Genomic DNA, 19,429 nt, shown 5'->3' on the forward strand with positions numbered 1-19,429 from the left:
CTCGCCTTCCCGGGAGTCCTCCAGCTCCGCGGAAACCAAGCCCGGCAGGACAGACGCGGCGGACACAGACATCCAAGGGAGCTGCTTCTCCTGTTAGGTTCGCCCAGCCCTCCCACGGTTGGAGCAGGTAGCCCGTTTCTTCAGGAGAGTTTTGGAGCAGAGAAGAGGCAGAAGCATATCTTTTGGAAGAGCCTCAGTTTATGAAAAAGATGATGCATTTTGAAACCATAATTCGAAAAGATGCATGCCTCATCTTTTTAATAAGTTTGTGCTCAGTCGCTTAAGTCGTGTCTGACACTTTTCAAGCCCATGGACTGTAGCCCGCCAGGCTCCTCTGTCCATAGGATTTTCCAGGCAAGAATGCCGGAGTGTGTTGCTATTTCCTTCTCCAGGGGATCTTCCTGACCCAGGGATGGAACCCGCATCTCTTGCATTGGCCAGTGGATTCTACTCAGCCACCAGGGAAACCCACCAGGGGGTGGGTTGGAGTGATCAATTGGAAGACTGGGATTGACATATACACACTTCTATAGATAAAATATTAATCGATAACTAATAAGGACTACAGAGCTTCACGGGTGGCAATAGTGGTAAAGAACCCACATGCCAATGCAGGAGACATAAGAGAGGTGGGTTTGATCCCTGGGTCAAGAAGATTCCCTGGAGGAGGGCATGGCAACCCATTCCAGTATTCTTGCCTGCAGAATTCCGTGGACAGAGGAGCCTGGCAGGCCATAACCCATAGGGTGGCAAAGAGCTGGATACGACTAAAGCAACTTAGCATGCAAGGACCTACTGTAAAGCACACGGACCTCTACTCAGTACTCTGTAATGGTCTATATGGGACAGAAAAGAATCTTAAAAAAAAGAAAGCATGATGCAGCCTGTCTCTGAGAGGGGGTCCTTGAGGGGACTAGTGCCCCCACTCTCTGGCAGTGCCCCGGGTGGATCTTGAACACTTTCCCTAAAACCTTCAATGGCTCCCTGTGTCTGCTGAATCATGGGCCAGCAGCTACACCTGGTGGGACAATCACATCCCCGTCAGGCTTGGGGCTTCCTCCAGCCTCCCTCTACCCTCATCTCCAACTCCCCCCCAACACCCCCATATCCCCAGCCCCACCCCCATCACAAGGGCTTCATTATGCTTGGTGCTTTTGAATGCCTGCCCTGCTCTGCTTCTTAAAATCCTCCTTCTGCTGCAGCAGGCTCTCAGCTGAAACGATTTTTCATCCACATCAGAGTTCACGTGACTCCTGCCTCTCCTGCCTGATCCCGGCTGTTGGCCTGATGAGGCCCTTCGCCCTGGGTGCCTGACCATATGCAGGTTTTCAGACTTCCAACTTGATGTTTACTCTTTCTGTTTTTGAATTATTAAAGTGAAATCACATAGAACAACTGATTAAAAGGGTAAAGTTTAAATAACTTTGGTCTTATGATTGCTCAATAGAGATCCTCTAACTTTGGGCCTTAGGGAATTAAAAAAAAACTTTCTTAAAAACATATTAACAAATCCTCCGGTGTTTTGCAAGCAACATTATTGTTCCTCTTTTGATTATATTGTCCCCTAATGTCCCCCAAAGCCTGGTGTGCTGCAGTCCATGGGGTCACAAAGAGTCGGACACATTGAGCCACTGAACTGACTGAATGTCCCCCAAGGCCAGGGAGGCCATTTTTTGGGAGGAGGCTAAGAACTGGAAATCAAGGGGTGGGGCCAGAGCTACTGTGTTGTAACACCTCGGCCTCAGGCCTCAACAATAACAACATTGAGCTTCAGACCCCAACTCAACAAGGTGCCTGATAACCTTGTTTGAAAGGCAAAGTGAGATGGTGTTGTTTGGTCACTCAGTCATGTCCAACTCTTTGCGACCCCATGGACTGCAGCACGCCAGGCTTCCCTGTCCTTTGCCATCTCCCAGAGTTTGCTCAAACCCATGTCCATTGCATCAGTAATGCCATCCAACCATCTCATCCTCTGTCATCCCCTTCTCCTCCTGCCTTCAATCCTTCCCAGCATCAGGGTCTTTTCAAATGAGTCAGTTCTTCGCATCAGGTAGCCAAAGTATTGGAGCTTCAGCTTCAGCATCAGTCCTTCCAATGAATATTCAGGATTGATTTTCTTTAGGATTGACTGGTTTGATCTTCCTGATGTCCAAGGGACTTTCAAGAGTCTTCTCCAACACCACAGTTCAAAAGCATCAAAGCAAGATGGTAGTTAAGAGAAATAACAGCAAGTGTTACTGAAAGATAATATGCTATTTGGTTCATTCATGACCCTTTGGGAGCACTCCTATTCATCCTTCAAAACCCAGCCTTGTTGTTGTTCAGTCACTAACTGTCTCTGACTTTGGGACCCCATGAACTGCAGCATGCCAGGCTTCCCTGTTCTTCAGTATCTCCTGGAGTTTGCTCAGACTCACGTCCATTGAGTCAGTGATGGTATCTAACCATCTCCTCCTCTACCGCCTCCTTCTCCTCCTGCCCTCAATCTTTCCCAGCATCCAAGTCTTTTTCCAGTGAGTCAGCTCTTCGCATCAGTTGGCCAAAGCATTCACAGAAGACCTTCTCCGAGGCATCTCTACTTCTCCTCCCAAGAGAACCTCGCTCCTCTCTCTCATCCTTTTCCCATCTTCCACTATGGAAACAGTGAAAGCTGGTGCAGCTCTTGGTGAGCACACACTTATGCCAGGCACAGCTGACCATGTAGCACTGCCACATATTGTGCAGACCATTCACAGAGGGCATCTCACCACTCCCTGGGGGCAAGATAATCATTCTTTACCCCCGTTTTACTGATAGGGAAACTGAGGCCAGAAAGGTGATTTCCTCCTGGTCACACAGCTTGAACTGGAGTCTGAATTTTGATCAGATTCTAAAACCCATTTCCAGCTCCAAACCAGCATGGTGCCCCCTCCAGGGGATTCGTCACCCACCCTGCAAGAATTATTTCCATCCTCCCAGGCCTGGAGTGAGGCCCTGGCAGTGGGGCCTGCCACTTACAGGTAGAGGAGCTTTATCCTGCCTCCAGCCTGACATATAATCAGCGCTCATCAAATGCTCGTAGAACCCCCTAAAATGTCGGGGGGTGGGGGAAAATATCTGAGATCAACTTTAATATACTTCAGCAAAGAAAAAGATACAAGGAACAGGAAACAGTAAGTATTAGCCAGATCTTGATAACTGTTGAATCAGGGTGAAGGTAGGTGGGTGTTCTTTGTACATTCTTTCTGCTTCTTAAATGCTTAACAATTTTTATTATTAAAAAAACAAAAATGAGTGGAGGTGGGTGGAGGAGCCCTGAGCCCAGTTCAAGTCCCCTCTGGCTCCAGAGCTGGGTGAACACTCACCTCTTGATGGCTTTGTAGCAAATGATGACAAGCACAGTGAGAAACACTAGGGAGGCACAGCATACCGCGATGACGATCACCAGCCCCGACCACCAGCTCTCCTCTGCGGGACACGAGGTAGCGTTGGGAGCTGAAAGAGACAGGAGCAGCCTGAGTGTCCCCTGGATGTGTGGGTCCAAGCTGGTGTCAGAGGTGAACCATTGTAGATGACACCAAGGCTGGCCTCACCGCCATCCATCACCCAGATGAAGCCTCTCCAACCTGTCCTGCCGTCCCCACCCCCACCCAGTGGCGGGTGACGTCATGGTTGGCCCCCAGCCAGGTGACGTGCTCTGAGCTGGGGTTAAGCACTGCACCCTGGGCCATCCATCCTTCCTGGGCATGAGCTAACTTGACAGCAGGGTCGGGTTTAATTTCCCATGAAAAATAACAGAACATCTTCTCTCAGCGTGGGTATTAAATCTGCTTCCTCTGAAGGTGGGAGTGAGGAGTCGGGCTCACAGAGCACACAGGGTGGGGGGCAGGGGCAGGGAGGAGAGAAACGGAGGCCTGTCAACATCAGTTTCTTAAGCTTTTTTTTTTTTTTTTGCAAGAGACGAGTTTTCTCTCTTCTTGGGTTTGGTCCCTGTGGTGGGTACCGGTAGCAGTCTCAGCCTGCACAGTGGCCACAATTTGAAAAAGTCATTGACAGAGCACATGACAGGGGTTGCTGCAGGACCACCCTTGTCATTATTCAGTCCGTGGGGTCCTTGGGGAGAACCCGTCCTTCCCTTTGGCACAGGCTGGGTGAGGGGACCCACATACAGACAAAGCTTGCAACAAAGTTGGTTTGCTCTGCAGAGGCATCATACAGCTTTACCCCAGAGGTTTTGGAAGACCTACACCCAACTGGAAAGAATTGCTTGGAATTGCAAAAGGAACAGAAGTGAGGGAAAGAGAAAAGGGGAGAGGGAGAGGGTGGAGGGACGAACAGACAGCTATATAGACACTACTAGTTCAGGACGGTTCTTCAAGACGTGTGAATATGTGTAACAGAATCAAAACTATGCCCTAGACTTAATAATAGGCACCATGAAGACTGTAACAGTATGTGGGGAGTCAGTGAATGATTTCCCAAAGGATACCATGGCTGGTTTCATTATTATATTATTATTGATGGTATTGTTGTTGTTTGACTCATCAAGGTGTAATTTACATATAGTGAAATGTACCCATCTGAAGTGTACCATCTGATCAGTTTTGACAAATGCATACACCAGTGTAAACCACACCTCTGTCATGACACACAATATCACTATCACCCCAGAAAGCTTCCTTGTGCCTTCTAGTCTGTCCTGACCCCAGAAGCAACGATTGTTCTGCTTTCTAAAATCACAGATTAGATTTGCTTGTTCTTGAAACTCACATAAATGGAATCATGCAGTGCCTGGGTTTTTTCTTTTTTCTTGCTTCCTTTATTTAGCAGTGTTTTTGTGATTCACCCACAATGTTGGATATTTAAATAGTTCCTTTCTGTTACAGCTGAACAGTATTCCATGGTATGTATATACCACAGTTTGTTTATCCTGTTCAACCGTTGATGAATACATAAACTGTTCGCAAATTTTTACTTTTGTAAAAAAAAGCTGCCTAAACACTCACAAATAGGGTATAGACATGCTTTCTTGGTATAGACATGTTCATATTTCTCTTGGTTAAATAACTAGAAATGGGGTCACTGGGCCCTATGGTGTGTGAGTGATTAACTTTGTAAGGAACTGCTGTGTTATTTTCTCCAAGCCCTTGTGCTCTTGTTCGGAACAAGGAAAGATGCAGAGAAAGGAGTGATCTTGTGGCTTTGTTGCAGCTGGATTAGGAGATCTGGGAAGCCTTTATGTGCTTCTCAGGGACCAGGTGCTAAAGCCCCATGAACAGAAGCCAAGGTCACCAGAGGTGGAGCTGAGAGCCTCACTGAGACCAAGCAGATACAGAAATGTTTCCTAAGAAATGACTGGGACAAGGATGTCACTGAGCCATGTGACTCTGTCAGCCTGGGTAAACACAGGCCTTTAGAAACCCTAACACTGAAAAGATAGAAAGGGACTTCCCTGGTGGTCCAGTGGTTAAGAATCAGCCCTGCAAGGCAGGGGATGTGGGTTCGATCCCTGGTTGGGGAGCTAAGATCCTGCATGACGCGGGGCAACCAAGCCCGCCAGCTGCAAGTAGAGAAGACTGTGCTCCACAGTGAAGAGCCCGCATGCTTCAACTAAGACCCAATGCTGCCAGAAAAAAGAATACGGAATTCAAAAGACAACCTGTAGAATGAGGGAGAGGTAATCCAGAAGGAGTCTCAGTTTCCCCATGATGAACTTCTTCAGTGCTTTTTCTGTGAAACATCAAACACAATCCTTTCCCCAAATCGCTCATCGTGGGGTATCCCTGGCTTGGCTGAGTTTCCCCAGGGGACTGGGCACAGATCTTGCCCACAGCACTGGTCATTGCTGGAGCATCAAGAGAGCAGCCGGATACACAGGGTCCCAACCCCAAACGGTCTGCATTTTCACTGCAAAGGGAAGCAATTTTGTTTTTTGTCGGTTCTACCTTGGGTTGCAACACCTCTGAGGCGATCTCCAGGGCCAGGCCTGCAGCCCGTGGGGATACTCACATCAGTGGCCCACAGTTTACCCAACATGGCCAAGGCCGGGACATTCGTCTACCAGAGAGTGGGCTCAGTGGGGACAGCACCCCTCCCCAGGCAGCACTTGGAAATCTTTGATGGCAGAGGTGGGAGGGGCTGTTTTTGATCACCCAGCAGCTATAGATACATGGTAGGACTGTCCCTCCAAAAGCCCACCAGGGCTCCTATTGAGAAATTCCATCCACTGGAAACAGAAGGACAAGTTAATTCTAAACTTCAATTGGAATTAGATACTAAATTTCAGAGCACCTCTCTTGATGTTCTTTTCTTTGCATTCGCTATTAATGAGGCAAGAATCTCCTTCTTGCTGACTGTTTTCAAACACAATTGATGCTGAAAGCAGGAAGGTTTGTTCCAGAAGGTCCTTCTGCAGAGAGTTCCTTGCTAATATTCAGCAGTGTGAATATTACTCACCGCTTGCATGTGAGCAAACCACCCCAGGCAAAACTGTTCTGTGAAACAGTGCAAGACATAAATCTTGGATTTTGCCAAGAAAACAGCTATTGTGTTCAAAGAATGCATCCTTATTTATCCCTGCTTGACTCATTCTTTTTATATTAGAGAAGATCAGGGGATGCTGGGGTCAGAGGAAGGCTGCGTGTATGTGTGCTAAGTCGCTTCAGCCATGTCTGACTCTGCGACTCTATGAACTGTAGCCTGCCAGGCTCCTCTGTCCATGGGATTCTCCAGGCAAGAGTACTGGAGTGGGTTGCCATGCCCTCCTCCAGGGGATCTTCCTGACCCAGGGATGGAACCCCTATCTCTTAACGTCTCCTGCATTGGCAGGCGGCTTCTTTACTGCAATCGCCACCTAAGAAGCCCCAGAGGGAGGCTAGGAGGTGTCACTTCAGAAAAGAAAATACTGAGTGAGGTGCAGGATCAAACAGCTTTTGCAGGGCCCAGGATGAGGACACTGGATCTTTAGGCTGCAGACCAGGTCCACCCCTGCCTGAACTTCTCTCCCACTGGGCGTGGCCTCTCCTGCTTTCCAGTCTGTCTAGATAAGACTCTTCACCCTGTGGGCAGACTGATGGTTCGTATTCAAGAAGATAGAATCATGAAGGTTTTCATTCATTAATTCATTTGTTCATCCACCAAACATTTACTAATAAGCACCCTTTGTGCCTGGTAGCGTGCTGGGAGTTGGGAGTACAAGGACGAACTAGATGTCAACTGTGCCCCTTCCGGGTCTAATGCCAGTTGCCCAAAATCTGATCACCTCGCTCGAGGAGCCAGCAGTCTCCGAGAGGAGAAGAGACACAGAAGCGCTAATGTGCAAGGTCAAGGTCATTTGTGGCCAAGGAGAGGAAGCCACTTGGTGCCAGGGTTCAAGGGAGAGGGGTGATGCCTTGTGAGAGGCAGGTGATCAGATGGAGGAGGCTGAGGCCACCAGAGTGTGAATTCCCAAACACGAGGCTGCCAGAGCGTGGCCTCCTCTGTCACCTGCCTCACTCTCAGCCAAGATTCTGCAAACAAGACAGAAAGGCAGGAGCTGTCATGATATCTCAGGGGTCACGACACCCTCTCTCCTGGAACTCAATGAGGCTTTGTCTGCTGCATTCTTAAACACTCCTGATGCCTGTAAAGATAATGAGGCTGGCATCCAGAGAGTGATTTAGAACGACAGGGGCCAAGTTTTGCTTTATCAATGGAGTTGCTGTCTTTTCAGTCAAGAAATGCATCATTAAAAGCTCATATTTGGGACTTCTGCTTCTGGCCAAGATGGGGTAATGAGGGCCAGACTTGGCACCGTTATACCCCCTCTGGGAAACATCTCAAAAATATACCAAAAATATAAAAATGGTTTTCAAAATAGTGGACATCAAGGTAACAAAAGATAGATCCTTGAGAGACAAGAAACAAAGGTGAGAGTTCCCTGGTGGCCTCGTGAGTAGGGTCCCAAGCTGTCACTTCCATGGCCCGGGTTCAATCCCTGGTCGGGGAACTGAGATCCTGCAAGCCAAGTGGCACAGCCAAAAAAACCTCAAACCCCAAAATCCAAAGGAGGTGAGCTCTATGGCTTCTCTAGCTTACTGCTGGGAGACAGGTCCCAAATATCAGTCCTGGAAGGGCGAGACCCCCACCCCCACCAAGGTCCAGCCCACTCAGAACATCAGAGAAGTTGGGCTCGGAGGGAGCAAGACAGATGAAAGTTCCCCAAGGGGACTTCCGGAAGAGCAGATGGAGCCAACAGCACACAAGGAATTCCACCCACAAATAGATAATTACATGCTGAGGCAAATGCTGGAAAAGAAAGGGAGAAGAGGCCAAGATGCCCCCACCAGTGTCTGCAAAAGAGGCAGTTGGGATGGGGTCGCTTCAGATGTCCCCGTCTGATCAGGCATCACGGGCACTGAGCAGACCAAGGAGATTCCTGCCGGGGCGGGTGGGCCTGCCTGAAGTCTCGTGTCATGGGGGAACCGCGTGAGGTCCCCTGCTCTCAGGGACAGGCGCCTCCCCTGCATTCCTCACCGGGTGTTTGTGACTATCAAATGGGATGATGGAGACAGTGTTCTTGAGGGAACCAGGAGGAGCACCAGCATTAGCTGAGCACCAACTCCGAGGCTGCTGCGCGGCCCCCATGGGGCTGGAACCCAGTGTGCCTGTGACAGCCCTCACGGCAAACTCAGCGCATGTTTGCCTTCGACTTGGGATGGGCCGCTTCCATATGGTCCTCAGAGAGCCGGCTGTGCACTGGAGATACCTGATTGGGAGGAAGGAACTGAATGGGGCATGAATGAATCAAAGGAAAAGCAAGTTGTGGGGAAACAACCTTAGTCCTCCGAGATATTTTTCTAGGATTTCTAGAAGGGAGTGAGAGCTGTGTTCTTTGTTTTAACCTGATGTTTCCATTGTGAGGTTGTGGTGGTTGTTCAGTTGCTCAGTCATGTCCAACTCTTTGCAGCCCCATGGACTGCAGCACACTAGGCTTCCTTGTCCTTCAACATCTCCTGGAGTTTGCTCAAGCTCATGTCCATTGAGTTGGCGATGAAACCATTGGGAGGTGGAGGCTGTGGTTTATCCATGTCTCGGCCTCTGGACCCGCATGTGACCACCTGCAGAGGCCAGCCCCCTGCTCACCTGGCCCCCCATTTCTTGAGCGCAGCCTGAGTACGAGGCCCTGCTGGTGACACCACAGGCGTGCAGGGCATCCTTAGACGTCTCTAACTTTCACAGTTTGGCGATTCATGGCCAGGCTGCCCAAGGGGCTTCCCGACTGATGCCCAGGAGCTGACCTTAGTCACGGCCAGGGGAGGAGGTGCGACCTGCACAGAGAGCTGAGACTCAGCTTCCAGCCCACCAAGCAGATCACAGCCACTGAGCGTGGCTTGTCTAGGGTCCCCTGAGCTGCAGAGATTGGTCTCCTTTGAGGGGCTAAGGTCTGTGAACCTGCTTTTCAAACCACAGTGGACACACTCAGTCTTTGCCATGGAAACTGAGGTCAGCCTCACGACATAGCCAGGAACTCGCCAGCCTCAGGTCTCAGGGACTGGGCTGGGCTGGGCTTTGGGAGTAGATGCCAAGGGGGCCACACAGCCTTGATCCAAGGGACAGTCTTGGCCCTCAGGGTGGGTGGGCTCCCTCTTGGTTCCACGCTCTTCTGCCCACCCGGAAGCCCTTGAGGACCCGGTCCATCACGTCTAGGGATCGTGCATCTGCTGCAGGTTGATGGAGTGTCTGAAGAGCATCTAAGAGGATGTGTTCTCTCGCTCTGCCTTGGTCTGCTCACCTAAACCCCTGTTGGTTTTATCTGGTTCATGAAGACAGCAAGGGGTCCAGGAACTTTGCTAATACGCTTGTGTGGTGGCAAAACCTGGTCCTCAGACCGTTCAGACAAAGGAGGACACGAGGCTGGGGGTGGGGGGCAGACCTGGGCCTCAGGCCCCCAGCCCTGCTTCATGCGCTGCCTCCAGGACCACGAAGGACCTGGGTTTGCAGTTCCTTCACTGCCCTGGGGCCCCCAGTGCTATGCTGGGCTGCTTGACACAGACTGCAAGTCCACTGGGGGGAAGGGGCCCCCCATGCCCCGCCCCCACACAGAGCCCATTGTCTCTGAACACAAGGGACCAACTCAGGCCACTGCTCTCCATTCATGGGCAACTGGCCTCCATGGGGAGGCCTGTGCCAGGGGCATCCAGCCGCCCGCCTGGGCCAGCTTGGAGTGGGGCCCTCGCTCGTTTCCTCCCCAAGGACGCCAGAGTGTGTGGCCCAGCTTTAAACCACAGATACAGGCTCAGACCTTGGTGCTTTATACAAACCCCCGAAATCAGCCCCCACTTCTACAGAGAAAGGAGGAGTCTCCTTTGAGTTGGTCCACATGAAAATAGTGATCCTTTGCACCTCAGCTCGGGGGGCCTTTCCCCCCTCCTCTGCCAATGGCAATCTGGCTTTGGGTGCAGCACAGAGACCCCCCTTTTCATGTCTTCCTCATGCCTCCCCCAGACCTGAGGTTCTCAGAGCAGGAAGCCCCCGACTGCCCAGTAACAGCTGGCAGAAGGTCTGAATTTGCGGCTCCTGGGGGAGCCTCCACACCCTGCCTTTTCCAGGACTCAGGGGCGCTCCGTCTGCACCCTGCAGGTTGGACACTGCAGCCTGAACGTGGGTCCCAGCCTCCAGTCCAGGGCAGGGAGGAGGTGGTGTTCTTGGGAAGCAGGGCTGTACTGGGGCTGCTTGGGCGGGAGGTCTATCTCACCCGTCACCTTGCCCACAGTCCTATTCCTGGTCTCCACTGCCTCCCAAATCTGGCCCAGGACCCCCTTCCTGCTCCCGCCAGCTGGGCTGTGGAGGCCACAGCTGAGCTGTCCAGGTTTCTGTTCACTGTAGACTGAAATCACTGGTCTATGGAAACTCGGGAGGCCTTGGCCAGTTCTGGCCAGTGACACTAGGGGGAACATCTGCTGGGCGCTTCCACAGCTGTCTCCTTGCTGTTCAAGGAGAGGCATGGAAATAGGCACGGAAATAGGCGGGCCTCTTTCCCTCTTGGACACAGCCACGTCCTCTTTACCCTCAAACAGAGCAGCTCTGGGGGCACCGGGGTGCTGGGTAGATTACAGTGTAAAGTAGAGCGACCTCCAGGGGCAACTTTTGAACAAAGATGGATTTGGTGAAGGTGTTCATCACACCAGTGCCTGAGGGAAGAGTCAGAGCACAGGTCCTGAGGTCACTGCAGGCCTGGTGTGTCATGGGCAAGGGGAGGACAAGAGGAGACGAGGTGGCTCAGGATTGAGGCTGTGAGAAGCGTTTGGGCTTCTACAAGAATGAGGTGCCCGGGGGGTCTGGGGAGAGGGTGGTGAGGTCTGACTTAAGTGTTGGCTCAGTCACTCTGTGTTTAGACTGTGGACTGTGTGTGTTTGTAGGCATGTGCGTGTGTATGAGTGTGTGTGTGAGGATGGGGAGTGTGGGAAGCTGGGAGGATATTGCTGATAGCCCAGGAGAGAGATGACAGTGGCTCACATGGGTGTCAGCTGTGGAGGTGGTGAGAAAAGGTAGATTCTGAGTATGTTTGGAAATTTCAGTTCAGTTCAGTTCAGTCATTCAGTCGTGTCTGACTCTTTGCAACCCCATGAATCACAGCACGCCAGGCCTCCCTGTCCATCACCAACTCCCAGAGTCCACCCAAACCCATGCCCATTGAGTCGGTGGTGCCATCCAACCATCTCATCCTCTGTCGTCCCCTTCTCCTCCTGCCCTCAATCTTTCCCAGCATCAGGGTCTTTTTAAATGAGTCAACTCTTTGCATCAGGTGGCCAAAGTATTAGAGTTTCAGCTTTAGCATCATTCCTTCCAAAGAACACCCAGAACTGATCTCCTTTAGGATGGACTGGTTGGATCTCCTTGCAGTCCAAGGGACTCTCAAGAGTCTTCTCCAACACCACAGTTCAAAAGCATCAATTCTTTGGCACTCAGCTCTCTTTATAGTCCAACTCTCACATCCATACATGACCACAGGAAAAACCATACCCTTGACTAGATGGACCTTTGTTGACAAAGTAATGTCTCTGCTTTTTAATATACTGTCTTGTTCCTTCCAAGGAGTAAGCATCTTTTAATTTCATGGCTGCAATCACCATCTGCAGTGATTTTGGAGCCCAGAAAAATAAAAGTCAACCACTGTGTCCACTGTTTCCCCATCTATTTGCTATGAAGTGATGGGACCAGATGCCATGATCTTAGTTTTCTGAATGTTGAGCTTTAAGCCAACTTTTTCACTCTCCTCTTTCACTTTCATCAAGAGGCTCTTTAGTTCTTCTTCACTTTCTGCCATAAGAGTGGTGTCATCTGCATATCTGAGGTTATTGACATAAAGCTTGGATGTAGGTGTGAGAGATACAGAAGAGTTAAGAATGACTCAAAGAATTTGGCATTGAGCACGCAGAAGGATGGAGCTGCCATGGAGGGATGCGAAAGGCTGGGGCAGAACAGGTTTGCTGGGTGTGGAGATCGGAGTGAAGTCCAAAATTGCCATCACACATGCAGGGGAGAAGGCAACCCACAGTGGGATCTAGATTCTGAGTTGAGAAGCAAAAGCTCAGCTGAAGGAATAAACCTGGGGACTGTCAGCACAATTCCTGAGACGGCGTTAGATCATCAAGTGAGAAAGAATGATAGAGCAGAGCAGACAGTCTAGACCTGAGGCCTGAGGGGCCCCACGTGAAGAGGCCAAGGGACAGAGGAGGAGGCAGCCGAGGAGGCCGGGAGGAGAGGCCAGCAGGGGTCCCAGCCAAGGCAAGGTGAGGTCTGTGGCCGAGGCAGGGAAGGACATCGAGGAGGAGGGGATGCTCAGCGCCCGTGTCCACTGTGGCTGAGGGACAAGCGCCATGAGTCTGAGAGCCAGCTGCTGGACGGAGCAACACGGTGGTCACCATTGACCACCAGAGAGGTGGTTTTGCGGGAGCAGTGGAAGAAGCTTGACTGGGGCCATATAGGAGAGAAGGTGCGAGCGGAAAGGGAAGCAGCACGCGTGCACAGCTTGTTGGTGGAGTTTTGTTGCAAAAACAGCAACATGCAGCCATAGCTGGGGGAAGAAATGGTGGGAGAGAAGGAGTCTAAGACAGGAGGTGCAGCGCACGTGTGTTGGTGGGTGTGACACAGGGGAGGGTGGGCCCGAGCACAGGTGGGGAGAGCTGTGCTGTGGGGGAAAGGGGGGGAGGGGGTGGCTGACAGGTGGGAGTCGGTGGAAGCTGCCTTCAGATGGTGTCGGTCGTCTCAGCGAAGAGGGAGGCAGGTCAGCAGCTGAGAGAAGGATGAGGGACAGGGGATGGGTGTGCGAGGGGAGCAGAGAAGGTGTGATCTGCTTTCCCAGGAGGCCAGGTGAGTGACTGGCTGGGGAAGGGAGGAGCGTAAAGGACCAGGGATGTGAAATCGAGTCCAGTTCAAGGCTGGCCGTTTTGCTCAGCTGCCTTCGGCTGCCGAGGGGAAGCCAGGTTTGCCCAGCATGTACGATGACGTGAACGCAGGGCGAAGGGGTTGAGGGCACACCCGGGGGGTGAACACAGGACCAGAGGCAGGGACTGAGACACACAGAGTGATCACATGAAGGCGCCCAACTTCAGCTGGGTGGGTGCTGGAGCTGGGGTTTGAACCCAGACATCTGGCTCCAGCGTGGACCCGTAGCTGCTACACAGATAAAAACCAAGTGAGCAAGCATACTCAGAGAGGACAAGGCCGGGTGTGGAAAGGAGAGGTGAGTGTCACCTAGGGCTTTGGGGAAGCCTCTTTGAGGAGGTAGCATTTTGGCTGAGTCTGCAGGGTTAAGGGGAAGGGACAGCCCTATAGAAAGGTCCTGTCTGGGTTGGCCTAGGTCGTGATGGAAGGGATGGGGAACAGGCAGCTGGCGCCCCAAGTCTCTGCTTCTCTGCTGGTGCTAGGAGGGGTGAAGCCCTGGAGAGGGGCGCCAGGCCCTTCCATCTGAGTCCCAGCAGGTTCCCCAAGCTCCGTGGGATGTTCGCTCTGATTTATTTCCGCCCGGCATCTCGGGCACGGAGCCCAGCATGGTGGCAGCGTGGCTGCTTATCATAAAACCCACAGTTCTCAGGCTCGGCTCCTGAGGAGGGCACTAAATAAAACCTGATACATTATTAATAACTGTCTCCATCATTCCTGGGCCTAATTAGGAAAGGAAAATTATGAATTGGACAGAAGTCTCTATGGCGGGGGCGGCCTCAGCATTCCCCATGTCAGGGAGAGGTATGGGCGGAGGCCGGGCAGGAGCCAAGAACAGCCGGCCGCTGCCTGGGACCATTCATCCTGCCTCTGGCAGCGACTGCAGGACACGTCTCCCCTTGTTCTTGGCCCAAACAGTCCTCTTTGTGAGGCTCCTGAAGGCTGGGACTTGTCCTCGGCAGCCCTGCTGACTTTCAGGAGCTGTAGCCCACCCTTTGGCTGTGCCCTGCCCTGGGGACCCTCCCCAGACGTGTGAGCCTCAGGTCCCTCCTAGTGCTACAGAGGCACCGCCACCCGGAGGGGCCACATTTGCCAGTTTAGAACAGCACAGAGCTGTCCAGAAGTGACGAGACAGTGCCATGGGAGAGAGCCCTGGGGGACCACCCAAGCCCACCCTCATGGCCCCGACTTGTCATTCGAGGGCAAATCCATTCACTCACTCAATATCTATCTGCTGAGAGTCTATACTGTGCTAGGTGCTGGAGAGATGAAGGTCAGCAGTCAGGGACCCTGCCCTTAGGATCCAGTCTGCTGGAGAAAGGACCCTAATTCAGTCACCACCAGCTAAATGCACACTTGACTCCTGCCTCAGCCAGACAACTGTGCATGCGCCTTAGGTACAATCAGCAGGAGATGACAAAACAAAACAAAAAAGAATTTCCTGAACCCGAAGAGCCAGCATAGGTTGACTGAGAACAATGGGCTCATCTCTGTGAGCAGCTCATGACTTTGGGACAGGAACATGCTCCCAGTGGTTTATGTTAAATGTCCAGCACCTAGCTGATACTCAATACATGTTGGATCACTTTCTCCCCTTCCAGAGGGCACTTAGACGATGGAGATCTCATAACTGCCTGGTCAGGTAGAATCTGCTTGCTCCAAACAGCTGTGTGAAGAGGGGGTTCAGGATCAACTCAGACCACTGGTTGACCAACTCTGGTCCACAGACCAAATCTGGCCCACCACCTGCTTTTGTAAATAAAGTTTTATTGAAACACACATACACCCGTGTCTCTACATAACGTCATGACTGCTTTCTTGCTGCATGGGCAGAGTTGAGTAGCTACAGCAGAAACTGTGTGGCCCACAAAGCCTAAGCTATTCCTCTTTGGCCTTTTACAGAACAAGTGCGTCCACCCCTCCCTAATTTCCAGTGCTCTTCACCCGAGATTCTTAGACAAGCTTAGAAAGTTGACCTGAGAGACCCCTAAAATGATACCCCAAATTTGCACTTTATAGGTGAACAGTCCACTCCTTCTGTTTTATATTTTAGAAGGTCCCTTTACTCCAAAGGTCACACCAGTGCCCTGGCAGGAGGTGTCTAGACGTGTAGCACGCGGCCTGTTCTGTCTGGGAGTTTTAACGGTGACCGCCTTTCTTCTTTTTAAATTGTTTTTTATTTCTGGCTGTGCTGGGTCTCTGTTGCCGCGCAGGCTTTTCTCTAGCCTCAGAGTGGGGGCTGCTCTCTGGTTGCGGAGCACGGGCTTCTCACTGCAGAGGCTTCTCTTGCGGAAGAGAAGGGGTGCCAGAGCACAGCCTCAGTAGCTGTGGCTCACGGGTTGAGTTGCTCCGTGGCACGTGGGGTCATCCTGGACCAGGGGTCAAACCTGTGTCCCCTGCACTGGCAAGTGGATTCTTCACTTCTCAGCCACCAGGGAAGCCCAGCAGTGATGGTCGTGACTTGGCCACAGCACACCTGCTAAGTGCTCGGCTCCCGGGTGGGGATGGCTCTCCTTGGAAGGTTGATAGCGGGCATCTACTGTGGTAATATGCCAAGTATTGTCTGGAGCCCTACTGCAGGGGCGAACAACCAAGGCCAGGGTTACCACCATAACACAGCTGATGGTTCTTCAATTCAGGTCTAGGGCCCATGAGTAGAGGCAACGGGATTGGGGCAGAGTTAGGACTGACATCCCCAGGAGCTGCCTAAACCATCCCTCAGTGGAGCAGGCTGAACCCTAAGGCTGGGACAGCCTGCTACTTTGGCATCAGGCTCCAAGACACTTCTGGCTCCGCTCTGATGAAAGGCTTAGCCTCTCAGCGGTGGCACAGGCGGCTCTGTTTCATTCCTCCTCTGACAGTTCTAAGCACTCAAGAGAACCTCTGGCCCTTCCTCCTTCCCAGAGGCCCCTAGGGTACATCTCAGGGTTTTTTTTTAAGTTTTTTTTTTTTTATATGGACTATTTTTAAGGTCTTTATTGAATTTGTTATAATATCACTTCTGTTTTATGTGTTGGTTTTTTGGCGCGGAAGCATATGGAATCTTAGCTCCCTGACCAGGAGTCGAACCCCTGCATTGGAAGGTGAAGTCTTATCCACTGGACCACCAGGTAAACCCCTCGGGGTCTTTTTCTTTGGTGGGCATTTGGACATCAGCTGTTGCAGCTGCCCCACCCCAGACTTCTTTCTCTGTGAAGGTATGTGAGGTAGGGCGGGAGCTGCTTCCTACCTGTGCTGGGGTGCAAGAAGTGGGCAGCTGCTTTGACTTTCGTGGGCACCTGCATTTTCTTCAGAAGCCTGTCCCGGGCTGCTGGAGTGGCCAAGCAGAGGCAGACAGCCTGGGAATTTACTCCTTGGAAGCCCAGAGAGTCCTCAACCAGTGCCCGGTACGAGGTGGGGCAATCCAGCCTCCGCCACCAGCTGGGGACAACCGTGAGGCCTTACTAACCGCAGAGTCCCCGCAGGATCGGGCTCAGGCCTCCTGGACTCTCACTTGGCTTCGTCCGCCTCCTTGTCCCTGTCTCTTCCGTTTCCTTCTAGCCTCCCCTGGGAACACCTCCTTTAAGAATCTGAAATGGCAACCCCCTCCAGTATTCATGCCTGGAAAATCCCATGGACCAAGGAGCCTGGTAGGCTACAGTCCACGGGGTTGCAAAGAGTTGGACACAACTGAGTGACCTCATGTGACAACCTAGAGGGATGGGATGAGGTGGAAGGTGGGAGGGAGGTTCCAGAGGGAGGGGACATATGTGTACCTATGGCGGACTCACATCGAGGTATGGCAGAAGCTAACGCAAGACTGAGCGACTGATACTCACTCACACACACGCACACACACACCACAATATTGTAAAGTAACTACCCGCTAATTAAATTTTTTTTAAAAAAGAGAAAAAGACAATGCTATCAATAAACTAATGATTGATCAGAAAAGAAAAAAAAAATGATGAGAACCTACTATATAGCACAGGGAACTCTAGTCCATGCTCCGTGGTGACCCAAATGGGAAGGGAATCTAAAAGAGAGGGGAGACATGTATACATGGGTTTCCCAGTGGTGCTCACGGTAAAGAACCCGCCTGCCAGTGCAGGGGGCATTAAGAGATGTGGGTTCAATTCCTGAGTCAGGAAGATCCCCTGGAGGAGGGCATGACAAGCCACTCCAGTATTCTTGCCCGGAGAATTCCATGGACAGAGGATGGGGGGCTACAGTCCACAGGGTCACAGAGTCGGACGCAGCCGAGGCGCCTTAGCATGAACACATGCATACATCTACCCGATTCACTTTGCTACACAGCAGAAACTAGCACCACTCTGTACAGCAACTAAACTCCAATAAAAATTGAAAAAAAAAAAAAAAAAAGAATCCTTGTCTCTGTACACGTTGCTGTATTTAAAATGGATGACCAGCAAGGTCCTACTGTGTAGCACAGGGAACTCTGCTCACTGTCACATGGCAGTCTGAATGGGAGGGGAGTCTGGGGGAGAATGATACATATCTGTGTGTGTGTGTGTGCGCGTGCTTAGTCACTCAGTCGTGTCTGACTCTTTGTGACCCCACGGACAGTAGCCCGCCAGGCTCCTCTGTCCATAGGATTTTCCAGGCAAGAATTCTGGAGCAGGTTGCTGTTCCCTTCTCCAAGGGACCTTCCCAACCCAGGGATGGAACCTGCATCTCCTGGGACTCTTGGATTAACAGGCAAATTATTTACCACTGAGCTTCCTGGAAAGTCCAGGATATATGTATCATTCAGTTAGTTCAGTCGCTTAGTTGTGTGCGACTCTTTGTGACCCCATGGACTGCAGCACGCCAGGCCTCCATGTCCATCACCAACTCCCGGAGTTTACTCATACTCATGTCCATTGAGGTGGTGCTGTCATCCAACCATCTCTTTCTCTGTCATCCCCTTCTCCTCCTGCCTTCAATCTTTCTCAGCATCAGGGTCTTTTCAAATGAGTCAGCTCTTCACATCAGGTGGCCAAAGTATTGGAGTTTCAGCTTCCACATCAGTCCTTCCAATGAACACCCAGGATGGATCTCCTTTAGGATGGACTGGTTGGATCTCCTTGCAGTCCAAGGGATTCTCAAGAGTCTTCTCAAACACCACAGTTCAAAAACATCAATTCTTTGGAGCTCAGCTTTCTTTATAGTCCAGCTCTCACATCCATACATGACCACTGGAAAAACCATAGTATTGAGTAGGTGGACCTTTGTTGGCAAAGTAATGTCTCTGCTTTTTATATATGTATATGTATGGTTAAGTCCCTTTGCTGTCCACTTGAAACTATCACAGCATTGTTAATTTGCTATACTCCAGTATAAAACAAAACGTTAAAAAAAAAAAAAAAATCCTTGACCTAGCTCTGAGGACAGGTTCCATGTCAAGAGCCCCAGACATAAGGTCACCATGGTACTGAATGATCATGGTCTGCCTTTTAAGCATAACATAGATGAAATTACATCCCAAAGAGATTCATGTGCACTTTCTATGTTCTTGATGATTCCTTCCCAGAACCCCCCTGTGCTAGTTCTAAGTCCTATTTAAAAGGTCCTAGTCGAGTTAACCTAAAGATGAATTTTGTCTAGGTCGCAACTTCAAAGGAACGGCGACGCAGCTAGAAAAGATCACTGCTGCTCAGTTGGTTTTTGTTCGAGAAGGAAGAAGCCTGCAGTGTCTGTGGCTCTGGGATAAAATCATAATATTGAGGAGAAAAGAAACTCATATAGATGGTCCATGGCTGAGCTCCGATAGAGAAGCCACTAGCCGCATGTGACTACCTTGGTTTAATTAAGTTAAAAATTCGGTTCCTCACTTGTACTAGCCAGGTTTTAAGTGCTCAGTAGCCACATGTAGCTAATGGCTACCATAGAGACAGCACAGATACGGTTCATTCACATCATCGCAGGAACTGTACTGGCTGGCACTGGTCCAGGGTGACGTGAGGTGAGATGCTCTACTTCCCTTTCCAAAAAGGCAGCCAAGAGTAGTTTCCATACCTCGTGGAAAACAAAATACGATAGCCCC

The 19,429-nt window shown here is 51.1% G+C and overlaps 1 protein-coding gene across 3 annotated transcripts in view; it reads right to left on the minus strand.

Annotated features, from left to right (window-relative positions):
• The window catches only part of PRIMA1 (proline rich membrane anchor 1), a 69,183-nt gene that overhangs the window by 14,385 nt on the left and 35,369 nt on the right, over window positions 1-19,429 (minus strand). For all 3 annotated transcript variants that reach the window (XM_018066500.1, XM_018066498.1, XM_018066499.1), the window contains exon 4: window positions 3,345-3,474. In XM_018066500.1, the coding sequence (XP_017921989.1) occupies window positions 3,345-3,474 (130 nt within the window). The remainder of the gene's footprint in view (window positions 1-3,344; window positions 3,475-19,429) is intronic.

Source organism: Capra hircus, chromosome 21, assembly GCF_001704415.2.
Source record: "Capra hircus breed San Clemente chromosome 21, ASM170441v1, whole genome shotgun sequence".
Taxonomy (NCBI): Eukaryota; Metazoa; Chordata; class Mammalia; order Artiodactyla; family Bovidae; genus Capra; species Capra hircus.